The sequence below is a fragment of the Scardinius erythrophthalmus genome (genome assembly GCF_964197995.2).
Source record: "Scardinius erythrophthalmus genome assembly, chromosome: 6".
NCBI lineage: Eukaryota > Metazoa > Chordata > Actinopteri > Cypriniformes > Leuciscidae > Scardinius > Scardinius erythrophthalmus.
The window spans coordinates 26,982,243-27,001,250 of NC_138226.1; the positions used below are offsets into that span (position 1 = coordinate 26,982,243).

The 19,008-nt window shown below is 38.0% G+C and overlaps 1 protein-coding gene across 2 annotated transcripts in view; it reads left to right on the plus strand.

The window, feature by feature from the left end:
- The window catches only part of mgat4a (alpha-1,3-mannosyl-glycoprotein 4-beta-N-acetylglucosaminyltransferase A), a 64,441-nt gene that overhangs the window by 16,084 nt on the left and 29,349 nt on the right, over positions 1-19,008 (plus strand). For both annotated transcript variants that reach the window (XM_081369380.1, XM_081369381.1), the window contains exons 3-5: positions 5,526-5,693; positions 8,627-8,767; positions 16,725-16,858. In XM_081369380.1, the coding sequence (XP_081225506.1) occupies positions 5,526-5,693; positions 8,627-8,767; positions 16,725-16,858 (443 nt within the window). The remainder of the gene's footprint in view (positions 1-5,525; positions 5,694-8,626; positions 8,768-16,724; positions 16,859-19,008) is intronic.

Sequence of the window (19,008 nt, forward strand, 5' to 3'; positions counted from 1 at the left end):
ATGATATTGTGATGCATAAAGAACTAATTGAGAAGTACTCTATACAAGTGGTTCTCAACTAGTGGCCTGGGTTTTGCTCAGTAAACTTCCAATGGGGCCGCAGGATGAGTTTAGTATTTCAATTAATTAAAAGCCCCTAAAGGGACATGGTTGTGGAAAAAAAGTTTCTTGGGGGGAACGCAAACATTTGTGCAAGAACACAAAAGCGTTGACATACTTTTTCTCTCTCATATATATATGAGAAAGAAAAAGAGAGGGCAGGGATGGGCAACTTCAGTCCTGGAGGGCCACTGTCCTGCAGGGTTTAGCTCCAACGCTGATAAAGCTCACCTGCCTGTAGCTTTCTAATAATCCTAAGACGCTGATTAGCTTGTTCAGGTGTGTTTGATTAGGGTTGGAGCTAAACTCTGCAGGACAGTGGCCCTCCAGGACTGAAGTTGCCCATCCCTGCTTTAGGGGATCTGTAGAAATCATATTTCATATTTTTCTTTTTCCCACCTCAACCAATTTATTTTATTGAAGAATATACAGTTCTTGAAACTTCTGGAATCACAAAATGAAACATGGTTAATTAAATATATCATTAGTCTGTACTTCTGTTAATAAACAGTTGTAAAACAAGCAGCTTTTCCATATTTGCAGATATAAACCCAAAAATATTTTAGCCTATATGAGAAAGGGGGCCTTTCAATCAAAAAGGTTGAGAATCACTGATCTATACCAAACACATGCACTTTAAAATTTTGATTTAATCCGGGCTGATACAATAATTTGTCAATAATGCCAAAGTTTTTGTCCGACTGAAATTGTACCAGTCTGTTTTGTGAAATTGGACTAACAGACATAGATTTGGACTTAGAAGTAGCTTGGCGTTGTTCTTTACACGTTATCCAGACTACAGTTGGCCTCGGCGTTTGCTATGAAAGTGAGAGGCGACGTATTCAATACATAAATTATATTTGTTTATGCCTTGTTTTATGTGTATACCTAGACAGACAGATAAATGAAGACTGTTGAACGACGACGCAAGCTTCATTATAACTGTGCTTGTTCTTGTGTGAACAGGGAATTAGAATTAAACAGGTTTTTAATGCTTTTCTCACTGCTACTATAAGACTTCTATAAATCATGTGAAACTGTACAGGGAGGTTACTAAATACTGCAGAGGCGTATGTAGGTATGTAAACACAGGCAGTAAAGTGCTCCGGTTCTGACGTCAATTTCATGAAAATTTCCAAAGGAGATGTTTTTCTGCGGCGTGAATGGTCTGAGTGTACTGAGGAGGGAGCTCTGGATTGAGAAAGTGTCACTGAGATTTTATTGAAAGAAGTCTCTTATGGTTGCAGTTATTTGACAAAAAATACAGTAAAAACTAATGTTTTTTTACCATCTAAAATAACTATATTTTAAAATGTACTTTATTCCTGTGATGGCAAAGCTGAATTCAGCATCATTACTCCAGTCCTCAGTGTCACATGATCCTTCAGAAATCATTCTAATATACAGCTCAAGAAACATTTCTTTTTAAGCAGTTTTTTGCTGCTTAATATTTTTGCGGAAACTGTGGTACATTTCAGGATAGTTTGATGAATAGATAGATTGTTTTTAACAGGCCTGTTTACACCTGGTCACTTAATGCGTTTTCTCCGATTGGATAGCTATCCGATCGTAAAAAGACCAGGTGTAAATAAATGCCCTCCGAAACGCTTTCGAGAACTATTTAAATCCGATCACTCAAATCACTTCAGGCGAAACTGGGAATTGTAAATGCATCTAGAATGAAACTGAAAGTCGCAGATGCTCACCACACATTTTCATTCAAAGTAGTGTGACAAAGCTGATGCAGCTCTTTCTCCTATTGAGGTCTTTGATCTTGAAATTAGCTGACGATAAATAAAACGCAGCGCATCTGTTGCTTTCATTGACGTGAACTCTGTTAAATGTGCATATAGTGTGGGAATTAAAAGATCAGATTTGTATTCGTTTTTTCGGAGACACATTTATGTAACCAAGTGTAAATGCAACTGTTTTAACAAACCATATAGCTATATGATCAGTAGAAACAAATGATGTGACCAGTTGTGCAGGCCCAATATGTACTGAGCTGTTCAGTATACAGGTTTTTGTTTGAGCCAAAACACTTATTTCGTCCTGTGTGTGTGTGGTGTAAAGCCCGGATGGAAGCAGCTGATTCTGCACACGTCTATTGTCTCTCGTACATCACTCAGCCCCCAACAAGCTCTCAGCCCAGGGCTGCAGCAACACCGTTCATCTTATTAAACTTGTGGTTATGTGTGTCTGAGTGACACTAACACATAACAGCCCTGCAGCCCTTCAAAGTGTGCCTTCTTAATTTAGATTACAACCTAGAAGCCTGAACACATCTTGCCCACACTCAGCGTAATGTCATTTTCTTTACAGCAACACAGGCCTAACATTTACATTTTGTTTGCCGACGGTGTCCGATTTATTATGAAAATCTGCTGATCTGCTAACAAACATGTCATTTGATGCCCTTGTTATTGTTGGATGGGGTGCCTTTTCTCTTCAACATACTAAAGTCATTATCTTTTGGAATATGAGAGTTTCCCATTAGCACTGGATGATTGCCTGCCCAAACCACAGAGGAGTTCAGTAACAGTTCAGCTTGATCAGTAATGTGGTATTGAGCACAGTGAGCTGTTGTGATTTTAGATGCAGACATGCATCAGTCTTCTTGCATAGATATATTACTCAGAATTGGTTTACCAGACACCATCTTCCTAGCCTGGAAATCCAGACCTAAATCTAAAAGATTAATGGTCTGGCGTCGACTAATGAAAATCGGCCAGCTCGAGGGGCGGCACCAAGCGTGCATTTGAAAATCTCACTGCACGCAATGGATAACACTACGACTATAAACCCCATACGCTTAGATACCAGCGGAGCTAACTGGTTGATTAGACTCTTACTGTATCTGGTCGGCAAAACAGCAAAAACTTCCTTTTTGCAAAGGAATGATTCGAGCGCCGTCTTCTGTTCCTGTTTTAGATAAAAAGCCAAGTCTAACTTGTTCATTGTAGCGGCCAAAGCCGTTTCAAACAACTGGTATTCATTCATAGCCATCTTGCAATGTTTACTAATGACTTCGACGTCGCAGCGCTGTCGTCATCTCTTTAGCTCGCCTCTGGCCCGCCTATATCAGATAACCCGATGTGATTGGTGCAGCTCAGATCGAGGGTCATATTTAATGAGCATCATTACTCGACACCAGAGTAACTCGCTGAGGAAATTCAACTTGTGCTCTCACGAGAACTCTGGATTACCAGGGTACCATCTTCCTGCAGTTTTTATTGTCTTGTGTAAATTGTATCTGTCTAGATATATATTTTAGCTGTCTCTTTAACCACCGGAACTTTTTATAATTTGTATATATTTTTTCAAATGTACGATTAGCCCTCATTTGTGGAATTATTTCCACCACAACCAGCAATTTTACCACCAATAAAGTTTATTTTCAAAAGGTTGTGTCAAAAACAGCAGTTCACTATTAGACTATTTAGTATACGAAATGTAATTTAGTATACACTGTCATTTTGCTTTTTTATAGAAAATGTAATTTAATTCAGTTGGACAATTATAAGTCGCAGCAGGAGTCAGATTTCACTTATAATGTGGCGAGAGTAAGGAGAGATGACTGACAGGGCGATGGCGGAGGATTTGGTGCACAACAGATCCTGAGCGTCATTGACAAATATCTTATCTTGTGAAATGTTCGGTCGATAACACCCTCTACCTAAACACAGGTTACGCGTGATAGAAATTTCGAAAAGCGAGCGCCACATTCAAAAGCGATTTCAATACCCCCGTGTAGAAAGCGGCTCCCTGATGGCTTTAAATTATAGGCCTATACACAGAGTAAGCGTGATTGTGAACTCAAAAGCAAAGCTAGCGCACATTCAAAAGCAATTCTTCTCCACCTCTCTCCCGGTGTTATCTGTAATACCGGTGTTGTCGCAAGTTCATATACCGGTGTGAGAATTTCCTCACTGTGACAACCCTATTATAAACCCTGTCCTACTGTAGCTGAAGGGGAAACTAAAATGCTGAGATTCTGGATCCTCGCAAAACCCCCTCGTTTGTAAGATAGAGCTCGCTGGGATTGTTGAAGTTTGGGATAAAAGCGAGATCAAGAGGAAACCTGTGAGAGACTTGCAGAGGTCAAACAAACAGTCATTCTTCCAGCTGTCATAGCGGAAGTTCAAAGCGATCAGGCTCCCGTCTGAATGAAGAGAGTCTGACATTTCTACACATAAATCGATGTTCTTGCGGACAATTGGACATGAAAATCCTCACAAAAACTGAACCATGAGTTTTCCGATCCTTAGAAGAAAATCAAAGTTGATTTTGACCGTTTGTTTCAGTCAGGTGCAAACCACACGCACAGCCTACGTTGTGTGTAGAGCCAAAACATTGAGCTTCCTGAAGCTCTGAGACCATTTCAGATGCATTAAATGCAAGGTCTTGTTTCAGGGTGAGGTCTGAGCGATTGCATGTTGAGTCTGCAAATAAAGCAGGCGGTGTTACTCAAGGCTAATCTGCTGTAACAGAGGGCACTTCCCACTGGCTCTGCCTCAGACCTCAAGCTGTCTCTCTCTCTCTTCTCTCGCTCTTCTTCAAGATGAGCAGCAGTAAGATAGCCTTCCTGGAAACCCCATGTTTCACATAAACTGATGGAATCAGGAAAAGGAAGGTCTGTTTCCTGAAAATAATGCTTTTGCTGGCTTTAGGTGTTGGACAGTTCTTAACGTTTCTGAGGTTATTTTTTTTTTATTCAGCCCAAACTTGAGACAATCCCATGTTGATGTTTGTTGATCTGTTTTTTTTTTTTTGTTGCAACCAACTGTTACACACACTATTATATATTGTTGTGCTACATCCAAACATTTTGAATAGTAAGCCTTGTCTTGGCTATATGAAAATGTAAATAATGTGCAGCACAATAAGGCTGGAATAGGGTTGGCGTTAGTTTTTTTGTTTGTTTGTGTGTTGTCTCTCTCTCGTTCTCATTTGTGTTCATTTATGTAAATGTAAGTTGTTTATATATTCCCCAATGATTCAACTTACTGTTGATGTGACAGTTCACCCTTAATGTTAGGCACATACCTTTGTTATCAAATTTTTTTATAACTTAAATCATACCTCTCTTATATTTCCTTGCTTGGAACAGTGTTATTTTAGTATTATTTATATTATTATCTTGTATTTTATATTTGCAGTTTTCACTTTAGTTATGTTTTAATAGTGTTGTTATGTGTTGTATTATTTTTAACATTTCTATTTAACTACTTTAATTCAGTTTTTTTCCGAATTTTTAATCTTATTTCTATTATTTATTTAAAAAATGTAAACTAACACTGGCCTAGAGAACAACGTAACTCAATAAAAAAGGGGCACAAATTACCCCACTTTCCCGTGTGAGGACTTGAGCACTGCTTCAGTCTGGCCTCACGTTATCCTTCTCTCTCTGTCTATTCTCTCTGCAGAAAAGCTGGTAGCCTATCAGAGGGAGTTTCATGCCCTGAGGGAGCGTCTGCGCGTGGCAGAGCACCGAACCCTTCAGCGCTCCTCTGAGCTCAACGCCATCCTCGAGCAGTTCAGACGTGCCATCGCTGAGACCAACGGCAGCAAAGATGCTCTCGCCAACTTCTCAGGTTACTGCATGTTACCAAGTACACAAAAGAGTTGTGTGTGTGTGTCATTATAAACTTACTATTATTATCTGTCATGCCGTAAACTGGCATGTGTATCGCATAAATTAGTGGGAACAAATATGCTTTGTATAGCTGCTTCTTTCAAGGAATTCATATTGTTATAGAATGCCAAAGTGCTCATCCACTTTTTCAGTGTCCTTGGTTCTGGAAGTATTTTTCCTATTCATTTTTCCTATTGATATTTATAAAAAGTCTTCGTTAAAGACTTATAAGCCAGGAACCAAAGCAACCCAGCTATGAGGTGAATTATTACATTGAACATTGAAGCAAAAAGTAGTATTTGAAAGTCAAAAAATCTTTAATGAGGAAAAGAACTACAAGCCTGTGTAGCTTTGCAAACAATATAACCTAACGAAAACAATGGAGAAATATGAAGCTATCCATATAAAGATGTTGGTTGTGTATATAGAATTTTTTAGACCTTATAAACACAAAATAAGTAGTTTGAGAGTGTAGAGCAGTGGTTCCCAAACTCTTTGAAAGCATGGCACCACTTTGTAGTGTGTTTTTTCTTCTTCTTTTTTTTTCAGCACCCCAACCCAATTAAACTTAACATACATGTATACATGATACATATAGAAAAAATTATCTAGTTGAGCAAACAACAAATGAAGCATGAACAGCAGCATGAATTTATCATAACAGATGGCCTAACACCATGTCCTATCCAGCTGCGACGGCGACACTCGAAGATTCTATTTTAGAAACGGTTTCTATTTCTGCGACGTCGCGGCTGGAACAACAACAGAAAGTATGATAATCTCAGGTACTGTTTATATGCTTTATTTAATGTTAAAAGCGTCTGTGTGAGTTTGAATATCATTTTGTGTGTATTTTATAGCCTAACTGAAAGCAACAATTCACCTCAGATCTTCAAAATAAATAAGTGAACAAGATCGTTCAAACTCATTGTTAACAGACAAGTGTATTCTATGACAATGATTGTTTCAGTAAGTGATTTGAACCAAATCATAGGAACAAAACACATTTAAAGATTGATACTTGACTTAACTGATACCTAACACTTTTTTCTTTAGTTTCTCATTTGCTTTGTTCAAACCTGACCTTATAACTTAAATGAAACTAAAATATCTGTGTATGGAACTGTGTCGAGGGCATTGGTAGATTGAGGATAGTGCAACTCATAGATCGTGCTCCACTGACAGGTGCTGCCTTTTTTTGCTTTTCTAGAATGTTCGCTCCATCTTTGCCCATCCTGTCAATCTCTGCATGAAAAATAAAATTGAGCGCGCACCAGTTCAAAGGGCAGAGCAGAGCTCATTGGGCGATTTAAACTTTAAATATGAATGAAATATATCAGTGTTTTTTCGCTTATGTATTTTCGTTCGGACATGCTCATACGTTGGTGTTTTGATATATTTTTTAATATATGTTGTAAAAAGTTATTATATGGTATGAAATAGGGCTGTCAGTCTTCCTCTATAATACTATTCGAATTCCATTCCTTATTTTATTTAATATTCGAATAATATTCGAATATTAAATGCTCAAATTCATCCTATTATTAATATTTACGACATTACACAGTCTAATGGATCGCCAATGCGTGATGTTGATCTGTCTCATATCTTCACAGATAAACCATCAGTTTGTCTGTTATTGCCTTTTGGCGGACAGCTGGTAAGCCCCGTGATGAGAGAGGCAGAAAATAAGTAATTCTTGCCTGGTTTAGCACTGCGGTTCCTCGGACAGATCGCCTAGCTTGTCAGGTTGTAAGTTGTCATAAAAAAAAAGGTATATCTTTCTCTCCGTTTTGGCCTTCCGTCCACAATGAGACGGCGTTTTTATAAATGAAAACGCACTCCAAAGTGGATACATTTGAAAACGCCGTTTTCACGTTGTAGTGTGGACTGTGAATCAAATTGTTGATCTCCGTTACCGTGGAGACATTCCTCTCCGCGATTTTTGACAGTTGTTATGATGATACAGCGTGGATAATGTGCACAATTGTGTTACGATTCAAAAACTTTATTGTTTATCAGACGAAACAAAAGCATTTAATTTTCACATGCGTGTGCCAAGGCGGCGAGAAAGGCAAGATTGCATTTTTTTTTTAATATACATAAAAAAGCAATATTCGAATAGGAACTTCAGCATTCGAATAGTATTGATTTTTTTAATATTCGAATTATATTCGAATTTCGGAATTCGTTCCAACAGCCCTAGTATGAAAGTTATTTTAGGCTGTTTAAATTAGAAAAAAGCTGAGATTCCGCGGCACCCCTAGCCAGTTGTTGGCGCCCACTTTGGGAACTACTGGTGTAGAGGACTGTCTTTAAATGTTTAAAAGTTTACGTTCAAAATCAATTCCCATATGAAGAAAATGAATGGGATATTTACTTCCAGAACCTGATTGGTGCACTCACAGAGCATCTTGTAAGCTCATTATTTTGACTAATTTGATATTTGCTTTCAGCAACCAATACTACTAGAGTGCTGTAATTTCAGCTCAGTTTTGCACATTTTGCACATTTTTGCCCATAGTCAGCACATAAAAATATGTGTAGGAGAATTACAGCCACATCTCTCAAATGCCTTAGCTGATGTCTTGTAAAATGTTAACAACAGAAGAAACACACACCCCAAGCCAAACATTAATTTAGGGCAAATACTTGTTGATTATGTTTCCAAGGAACATTCTTATACTTGATAATTCAGTTGTGTCCTGAGTGTGGTTTGCTTTCCCTTTTTGGATTATATATTTAAACCACTCCTACATGCTTCTTAGTACTGAGGATCAATAAGTGAGTGTTTTGATGAATTTTAGGGTATTGAACTTTTTACTTGGGATTAGAACATTCACATAGTTTATGCATCCTTTAATAATGCTGAAATACTCTGGTTTCTTACAGATGAGACGCAGAAGTTGTTAAAGGATTTGGCTCACAAGAAGCCCCTCCAGGTGCCAAATATCTATCACCATCTGCCTCACTTGCTCAACAATGAAGGCAGTCTGCACCCCGCCGTACAGGTGGGCCAGGGACGTACCGGGGGTGAGCGAAACAACTTACTTCATCCGCTTTTCAAGTAGTCTGATAAACGAACTGAAATAGCACTTTCTCTAAAGAGAGTTTCTTTATTGTGTAATGTTGCTGTTTGAGAATGAAAAATGTCTGCTAAGTTACAAAGAACAAAGTCACTCCAAAGAATGTTATTCGCTATATCAGTAAGCACTGTTTCTGAACTCACTGAAACGCCTCGATTGTAGTCTTTAGTTTTCTTCCGGGAACTTCCGGGATTCCTCATTAAAATAATTCCCTCACAAGGCATATGCAACAAAAAGGGGGCGAGGCCTAGTTGAGTTGCATTAGTAGTGTGTTGGAACTTGCAGTTATGGTAAGGGCTGTGACATTTCAGAAACACGCTTGAAGCAGTTGACCAATCACAACACACTGGTCCAGCCGACCAATCAGAGCACATTGTGCTTTTCGGAAGGAGGGTCTTCATAAGCCTCACTGACTTCTCACTGATTCTCAATATTATAGTAATGTAATATCAACTGACTCCCTGTTTAGTTCATATCCAAATTAATCGATCAAATCAGATTGAATTGAATTGGAATCGAATTGAAACACAAGCTTGCGAATCGAATCGGGAAATTTGTGACAATATCCAGCCCTAGTGTTTTGAACATTCAAGCATGAAAACATATTCTTGTAGATCCCAAAAACAAAATCAAGTATAAATATTTAAATAAGCACTCAAGTTCGGATGTTTTTTGAATATGATTAAACCATCGATTTAATGACTTAAATGTGCTACTTTTCACTGTGCTTGAAGCCGGACTCAGACTACAGAAGTAGTCATTGTCATTTACCCGTCGGTCGGTTCCCGATGTTCGGCCCAGATTATCTGGTAATGGTAGGCGTTTACAGATCAAATCTTAAATCGATCTGCTCGCTGACACATCAGAGCCTGACATGTTTGATATTTAGGATTTTAAATCGGCATGATTACGACTATGATGACGCCAGTGCTTTCACAATAGCCAGTGAGAGGCAAGACTACATGGCGACGGAAGTGACGGAACATTTGAAATGGCGACCACGAAACAACAAGCAGCTGAAACTGGTCCAGTGGACAACGTAGATGGAGGAACGGTTGGTCGAAATGACTGCCTTTATAATGTCTCCTCATATTATGTCTACAGCAAGTTGCCATGACACAGACAGTATCCATTTTGTTTAGATCCGCTTCCCCCGTGAGATCATGTGAGGTGCTAAATCTGACATGATAATCTTGAGAATATCTTGTAGTGTTTGATGCACCATGATTTTCAAATCTTGCATTGTGTCCAAGTTTGAGATTTGAACGAAGAAAATCTGTGAAGTGTGCACGATGCAATCAGAATTCATAAGCGGTTAAGATTTAAAGGTGACATTATGCCCCTTTTCACAAGATGTATTATACATCTATGGTGTCCCCAGAATGTGTCTGTGAAATTTCAGCTCAAAATACCCCCCAGATCATTTATTATAGCTTGTCAAAGTTGACCCTTTTTGGGTGTGAGCAAAATCAAACTGTTTTTGTGTGTGTCCCTTTAAATGCAAATGAGGTCTTTATAAGACAGCTGTGACATTTTTGGTCAAATAGTGTTCTGTGCTCGTCTGTGCAGCCATTGACGGGACAGTTTGCGTGCTTTGCTCAAACTTTTGCCATTGCGTTAGAACTGGTTACACTGTTGTAAACCAAATTTTTGGTGGTGCTGTGGTTGGAAACGTGCAGATTAAGGGGCGGTAATATTATAATAAGATCCCCTTTCTACGTCAGAAGGGGAGCGAAACCTGATCGGCTTATTTTTTGACATGCTTGCAGAGAAAGGCTTACCAAAACAAAGTTACTGGGTTGTCACTTTTCATGTTTTCTGGGTTGGTAGATGCAAAAAATGGAAAAAAGTCAGATTTTCATGAAATGTCACCTTTAAAAAACTCCTGTAGTCTGAGCCCGGCTTTAGCCAAGTTCACTAGACAAATGTTAATCACTGTAATGGCCTTGTTAAGAGCTGTCATGTGAGATTTGTTTTTCACCCTCCATTTCTCACGTTTTCAGCCAAGCAGCGGGGTGTTGCGGTCTGCCGTGTCCTTGCTTGTCGTATTGTGTTACACGCCTGTTATCTACGGGCTGTCACAGGCCCGGGTCAGTGTGTCAGAGCTGAAGCTGCAGCCAGCGGCCCTGAATGGAGGCACGGAGACCTTTTGTCCCTCCTTCACACACCCACAGCAGGCCTATCAGATTCTCATTTGAGGAATCAAGCCCTCCTGGGTTCAGCGAGGGTTATGGAGAGGACAGTTGTAGTATGGGAAGAAAGAGGACATGAACGAAAAAGAAGTAATGGTGGAAGCTGCAAGAATGGGATTGGGACTTCCGAAACTTGATTTATACTTCAGTCTTGATTTTGAATCAGTGGTTTAAAGCAAACTGGTTTTGCTTTAGAACCCAGATTTTACATCAGACACAAAGCAAGAACCCAACACACTTCCAGAATTGTTCAGAATTCAAAAGAAAAACATTTGTTACTCTGAATCTTCAATTTGAGTATTAGATGACCGCAATCTGATGAAGGTTAAAGTTTACAGTGTAAAGTTTACAGCTTTCTTTAAAAACACTAATCTGTTTGTTACATGTAAATTGAATATTTGTCTTTCATACAGTACCTGTCAAAAGTTTGGAAACATAAAAAAAAAAATTGTTTTTGCAAATAAGTCTAACCAAGGCTGCATTTAATTAATAAAAAATACAGTAAAAACTGGAATATATATATATATATATACAAAACCAATCACAGGAACCAATCACAAACTGGCTTATCCACCTGGCGCGCTATTGGCGGGTTTAATCCAATCCAATTCCAGAGTCGTTACGGCTCTGTCCAATTCCTTTTAGCCTCTCGACGATGCTCAATGGCTTCTTTTTAGCACGTTGATATTAAAGGGTTAGTTCACCCAAAAAGGAAAATTCTGTCAGTAATTACTCACCCTCATGTTGTTCCAACCGCGTAAGACCTTCGTTCATCTTCAGAACACAAATTAAGATATTTTTGATTAAATCTGAGAGTTGTCTCACTCCGCCATAGGCTTTCAGAGGGACCGAAACTTGCTGGCCCAGAAAAGTTATTAAAAAGATCGTTAATATAGTCCAAGTGACTACAGTGGCTTAATCCTAAGTATATCAAGCGACGATAATACTTTTTGTGCGCAAAAACAAACAAAAATAACGACTTTATTCCACTATTCATTTCCTTCTCTCTGGGCCTCGTAGTGTTTTTGCGCTGCGCGTCTGTGTTGCACGTCATCACGCATCACACACATGACCCGCTTCTGCCAATTGTGAGCCTACGTGGTGACGTGCAACACAGACGCGCTACGCAAAAACACTACGTGCTATTGATCAGCATTACCAAACGTGGATGTTTTACACCAGAAACAAACACTGATGTACTATTTTATTTAATACTGTGAAGCTGCTTTGATACAATCTGTATTGTGAAAAGCGCTATATAAATAAAGTTGACTTGACTTGACTTGACTTACGTGAACCAACTAGAGGTCCAGAGAGAAGGAAATGAATAGTGGAATAAAGTCGTTATTTTTGTTTGTTTTTGCGCACAAAAAGTATTCTCGTCGCTTGATAAACGTAAGATTGAGCCACTGTAGTCACTTGGACTATATTAACGATCTCTTTAATAACTTTTCTGGGCCAGCAAGTTTCGGTCCCTCTGAAAGCCTATGGAGGAGTGAGACAACTCTCAGATTTAATCAAAAATATCTTAATTTATGTTCCGAAGATGAACGAAGGTCTTACGCGGTTGGAACAACATGAGGGTGAGTAATTACTGACAGAATTTTCATTTTTGGGTGAACTAACCCTTTAATAATGATAAATGTTTCTTCAGAAGCACATCGACATATTAATATGATTTCTGAAGGATCATGTGACACTGGAGTAACGATGCTGAAAATTTCGCTTTGCATCACAGCAATAAATTACATTTTTAAGTATATTCACATGAGAAAACAATTATTTTAAATTGTAATAATATTTCATAATATTACTGTTTTTACTGTATTTTCGATTAAATAAATGCAGCATTAGTGAGCATAATATACTTTTTTCATAAAAAAAAGTTTCCAAACTTTTCATAGGTACGGTATCTTTACATTTTAATGTTATTGTTAATCATTAACATTGACTTTGAAACTGAACAGGTAAACTGGCAACATTCTAAATGCACTTTTCTCGCTTTGAATTGTCAAGCCTATTTGTTTTTCTTCTGTGTGCACACACATGTGGTTAGTTGCATTTTGCATCACTTTCCACAACAGTACCAGTGCAGACGTGCAACGCATTTCTAGATCACACCCAGTAGAGAACTACTGGATCACTTAAGATCTACCGGATTAAATGATCCAAATTAACCAAATATACAAGATTGGAAGACAAAATGTAAAAGTTTAAGAATCGTTTGAACTTTAATGTGCATATTGTGGGTTTCATGTCCCCCTCAATGTCTATAGTGGTTGCTTGATTGGATGGAATTTTTTTTACTGGCATAGTGACCAATCCACTGATCTGGCTAGTCGATACCATAAGCCTGGAGCTGTCGTGCTCTTTTGTGGTGAGCTTTATTTTGTTCTTGTTTGTATGACACATTGTACCACACTATACTGTATCCGGCGGTATGTGGGTTAACGACAGATGAGTTAAGTCAACGTCGAGATGGCTTTATTACAAGCGACATCCTATGCTGGGACAGACTGCAGTGAATGACAACAATGACGTTAGAGAATGTCAAAAAAAACCTTGTGTGACTGACCTCTGTCACACGAGGAGGGTGTTTTTCTGAGCATATAAAAAGAGTGAGAACTCGTTGTTTTTGGACCGCTGAAGCCCACCCATGCTTTATGCCCGCCGCCTCCAAACCCACAGATGGACCTCCCCTACTGGCTAACTGTAATCTCAGCCGCCTCTTCCACGCTGTCTGTGTGGCAAGACTGCGTCTGGCTCTGGCTCGTGCCCATGCCAGCGGTCCCTCTCTTCTCAATGAGATCGTGGCTTAGGAGAGGATAATCTTAGAGCTGTAAATGGGGACATCTTCTTCTGTCCAGACCCTAGAGACTGTGCACCATATTTCTCACACTCATCGCCACCCCCTTATCGATGTAGAATTAGGGGTTTGCAAACAGTTGAAAAGTCAAGGGCCCATGGAGGAGATCTATACAAATATTTATGACATTTGCATGAACATTTAATGAATGGTCTAATAAGCAGTCGATGACAAAGATGAAGAAAAGGAAATTAAATTTATGGTGTAACCAAGTCATTTTATATTTCTTTTAGTGCTATCAAATTGATTAATCACTATTAATTGTATCCAACAGTTTTTGTGCATTTAATATATGTGTGTATAAATAATATATATATATATATATATATATATATATATATATATATATATATATATATATGTATATGTATATGTATATGTATATGTATATATATATATATATATATATATATATATATATATATATATATATGTGTATATATGTATATATATATATATATATATATATATATATATATATGTGTGTATATATGTGTATATATATGTTTATGTGTATGTATATGTATATATATGTACACACATACTGTATATTAACAAACTTTTTTTATCGATTAATCGATTTGACAGCACTAATGTCTTTACATCTTGAATATGTGCACTATTTTTGAATTATGAATTATTAAAAATAACATGTTTTTGGAGAGTTGCACCACATGACATTTTACAGCTTATTACAACTGACCGTGTCTCCTAATAAAAAGGTCAAATTGTAAGAGACTTCCTGACCTTGACACATTTTTTTTGTTTTTTTGGTCACACCGCATGACTTTAATTTGACAGACAAACTTTTTCAAATAAGCAATAGCGCTGTTATATTACTGGTAATGTGTTTTTTTTTTAAATAATAATAAGAAGGAATATGTCAAACTCCTCAAGGTTTTCACTTCAAAAGTTTTATCCTTGTAAATAGGTTTTTTTTTTCCTCATCATTTTGATATCAGGACAGTTGTATCACACTGATATTTTTTTCTTTATGCCCCTAAATGAATATCAAAATGAATTTTAAATCGGAACTAAAAACATCTCAAGAATGAGCTTCATGCCATTCAGTGTGTTAGCTGAGAGTCTGAATGGAGGGTCTCTGAACCTGCAAAGGTTGAAAACTCTTGATATACACAATGAAAAAGAGCGGTCTGACAAGTTTGAGAGGATTGTTTGAGAGATGCTCCCATTAGAAAATGAAAATGCTCAACAATACAGGGTTTCAGTGAAATCCCCTACTGTCTCAAACACTCGTTTTCTCCTCAGTAAGGCACTGTAACATCCCTAGAGACCGTCTGGATATAATTTGCCATAGTTTAGTCTCAAGGCACGTTGAGTGTTTGTCTCAAAGAGAATCATAAAGACTTCACACCGCTGCTGAAGAGAGAAGAAAGAGCATTCTTGGAGAATGGTGCAGCTCAGCATCTCTTTATGTAACCGAGTGCCTGAAGGCCTAACGCTACTTTTGTGAAAGAGAAGATGTGGCGTAGGAGAGGATGACTTGTGTTGAATGCACATTAACTTAAAACATGCTTCTTCTTTTTTTTCTACAAAATGCTCCTTTCATCTTTTTTCTTTCTTGGTGTCTCAGGTGCTTTACCTCTGTCTGATAAGCTTGTTCTCCCTCATGTGCGCTTTCTCTTTGTCTCTCTTTCATCCTCAACCTACTTTACTCTTTCACCACGTGGTGTTCTCTTTTAAAACACTCTTTTCTGCCTTCCAGTGGGAAGCAGTGCAAAATGGGGACATATTTTACTGTCTTCTGTTTGGTGCTGATGAAGTGTGACAGAGCTTCTGTCAGTCTGTCACTCAAATCTGCTTACACACACACACACACACACACACACACACACACACACACACACACACACACACACACACACACACACACACACACACACACACACACACACACACACACACACACACACACAGACACAGCAGCTCAATCCAGCACTCGAATGAAAAGTGCCCGTCTGTTGCTGACATTTTGTCTCTGTGCTTAATTTCTTTCTGGGTAAGCATGTAAATCACTGATATGTTTTTTTCTTTCTTTTTTTTCTTTTCTTTTTTTTTTTCTATTCAAAGACCAGGTTTACTGTTTAAAAAATTTCCAGATTTATTTATTTTTGTAGTTTGTAATTTAAAAAAATACGTAAAAATTTAAATAAAAAAAAAAATAATACAAAAAAAACATATTTTGTTTTAATTAATGTTTTATTTTTAGAAAAATTCTCTTCTTTTTATGGAATGTACACAGAGCACCACACATGACATGGGGTGGAAAAAAAGATATTATCGTGGCCACAAATTAAGAATTTGTTCCCTCGCTTTAGTTAAACCATGGCCATGATTTAACTAAATTAAAATGAGGGAATGAATTAGTATAACACGGCCATGATTTAACAAAAATGTGGGAACAAATTAATCAAATGTGGCCATAAGGCATGGTGGGAACGAATTCTGACCTGTAGAACATTTCCACGTCCAAGAGTTAGTTCGAAGGTGTATACCAGCCAGACCGAACTTCAAAGTTCGCTTTGGCAAACTGTTTCTGTCTCCTAAAACAAACTTTGTTTTTGCCTGGTCACACAAGATCCTTTGTTGATTTTGCTTTAAGTATATTGGGGTCTTTATTCTCTGACTGTGTCAGGAGTCAGAATCTCCTTTATGTTCCTCTGAGATGCAGTACAATAGAGCAGAGTAATGTTTGCCCTGGGCACCTTAATATGTGGACTGCACTCTTATGCCTCTGTGGAAACCCCCTCTGCATGAGTGCATGATGTTCTTGTGAATTGGGTTTATGAGCCTCGAATTGAGTTTTTGTTCTCTTTCCTATGCAGTTTCCATGGTGATGGGCATCCCCACGGTGAAGCGGAAAGTAAAGTCATACCTGTCAGAGACGCTTCATTCGCTCATCGATAAACTCTCGGCGGAGGAGAAGCTCGACTGCGTCATCATAGTGTTCGTGGGAGAGGTGAGCGTTCTCGCGGTTTGAGACAGTGTGTTTATGTGCGAGCATTGTGGCTTGCTTTGTCTTCCTGTGTGTGAAGATTTATAAATAGTTCTGAGGGAAATGCCAAGCCATGCTCACCACGCAAACAACTACGTTCTAATGAGTTAGTGACAACTGGAGGGAAAAGCATTTTAAGAACATTTTGTTTACTTTTGTCCAGTTTTAATAGGTTTGTGTTGCATCTCCACTTGATGTACTGAGACCATCATTGCCTTTGTGAATGGTTAAATTGGGTCAACAGTTTGTCTGTTGTCTTGTTACCACCCGTGGAGGGGTGTGGGCGGCACACACTGAGAACAGGGGTCTTGATGCTTTCATGATGCTGTCTGAAGGGCAGAGTAAGAGGAGACATGCAGACATACCCGGCAGGATTTGTCTCTCGCTTCATCTGTTGCCACAATGTTGTACGTCTGAACACAGTGGTAGGGAAAATTTGTTCTTGAATTTAGTAAGTCTAAAAGTAGAGAAAGCATAGTGATATTGTTGAATTATTTCTCTATATTTGTAGCATTTTTTATTGTACTTAATTTATATCTCAATATTTGTTCTGAAATTGATTGGGTGGTCATTTCAGCCAAAAATACATTGTTGCCAGCTTAGCCGCCGTGTTATGTTTCTGCCAGTGGATGCCCACATTCCCCACATGCAAATACATTCCCAGCCAAATATAAAACACATTTTTAATCACCTCTGTTTCCACAAGCAAATAATAACTGGGCTAATTATACACATACGCAACAAATGCCCCTTAAAACATTTTAATATTCTCATTACTCATTAATTATAGCCTACTGTTAGTTTTTCAAGAGTAGGCTACTGTCTTTTTTTTTCGTTCGATGGTGCGCTTGATGAATGAATTGCACACAAGTTATTAGTGTCTTATTAAACAAGTTATTAAAAGCACAAATTGCAAATACATTACCAACCAAACAAAAGCACATTCTATCCATGAGTGTTGTCGCAAGTCACGCTCTCGCTGATATCTATACTACTTGATGATCAGTAGCGGTTCACAAAATTCGTTACATGGATGTTCTCTTGCGTTACAATAATGCACTAGACATTTGTCATTAAAATAACGCCATAGAAATGTCCTCGAATGTCCTTTTTTTTTTTGCTTAAAATGAATGGAGTATATCTTGTGTTTTTGCGTGCTTGGATCGACACCTATGGTTGCCAGGACTATTTACCTACATAGATTTTTCACAGAAATCTTATCTTTTTATTAAGATTGATTAAAAATGACAGTTAAGACATGTATAATGTTACAAAAGCTTTCTATTTCAAATATTTGCTGTTCTTTTAAACTTTCTATTCTTCAAAGAATCCTGAAAAAGAAAATGTGCCATGGTTTCCACAAAAATATTAAGAAGCACAACTTCTTTCAAAAACATCAACATATAATTGATCTAATTAAGGACATGACCTTACTAAAATGTAAAAATGTTGGTGGTTTCCAATAATTACTAGTGTTTGTTAGTAATACGAACTTGTTTTTATATAAAAAGAGGCAGTTTTTTCTTTTTAAGTTTATAATCATTCATAAGTTAGCATTTGTCTACATTAGATAATTATAATCAGAGAATGCAGTTACTGTGTTGCAGTGGGCTTTTCTACAAACATCCTCTTGTACACTGGACAAAAAGACACGTTGATGTAATCGTCAACATTGCTATGAGTTGCACTGTTTATGTTAGGGTTGCAGAGGTATACCAGTCTCACTGTATATCATGGTATGAAATTTGAAGGTTATCATAACATGGCATGTACATTTGCCTATCTACAGTATTGGAAAAAAGGCAACCAGTAGAAGAGAACAAATGATTGGATTAATCGTTATATGGAGCCTTGCACAGTGTTTCGATGCATTGCCTGTCTGTGCATAATAAATTCAGTTAATTTCCTCCAGTTTTTCCTCCAGTGCTTGTACGGTGTGTATCCGCCTCAGTGTCTGTGGGCTGTGGTTAGATCTGCTAGCTGATGTTCTTTGCGTGATCTGTCATCAGCTGCTCTTGTCTGGAACAATGGTATTTAGGTTCTGAGGAAACACCCAGTGGCAGTGGATCTAAAATGTGTTACCCTAGCACATGTGTGTGTGTGTGTGTGAGAGA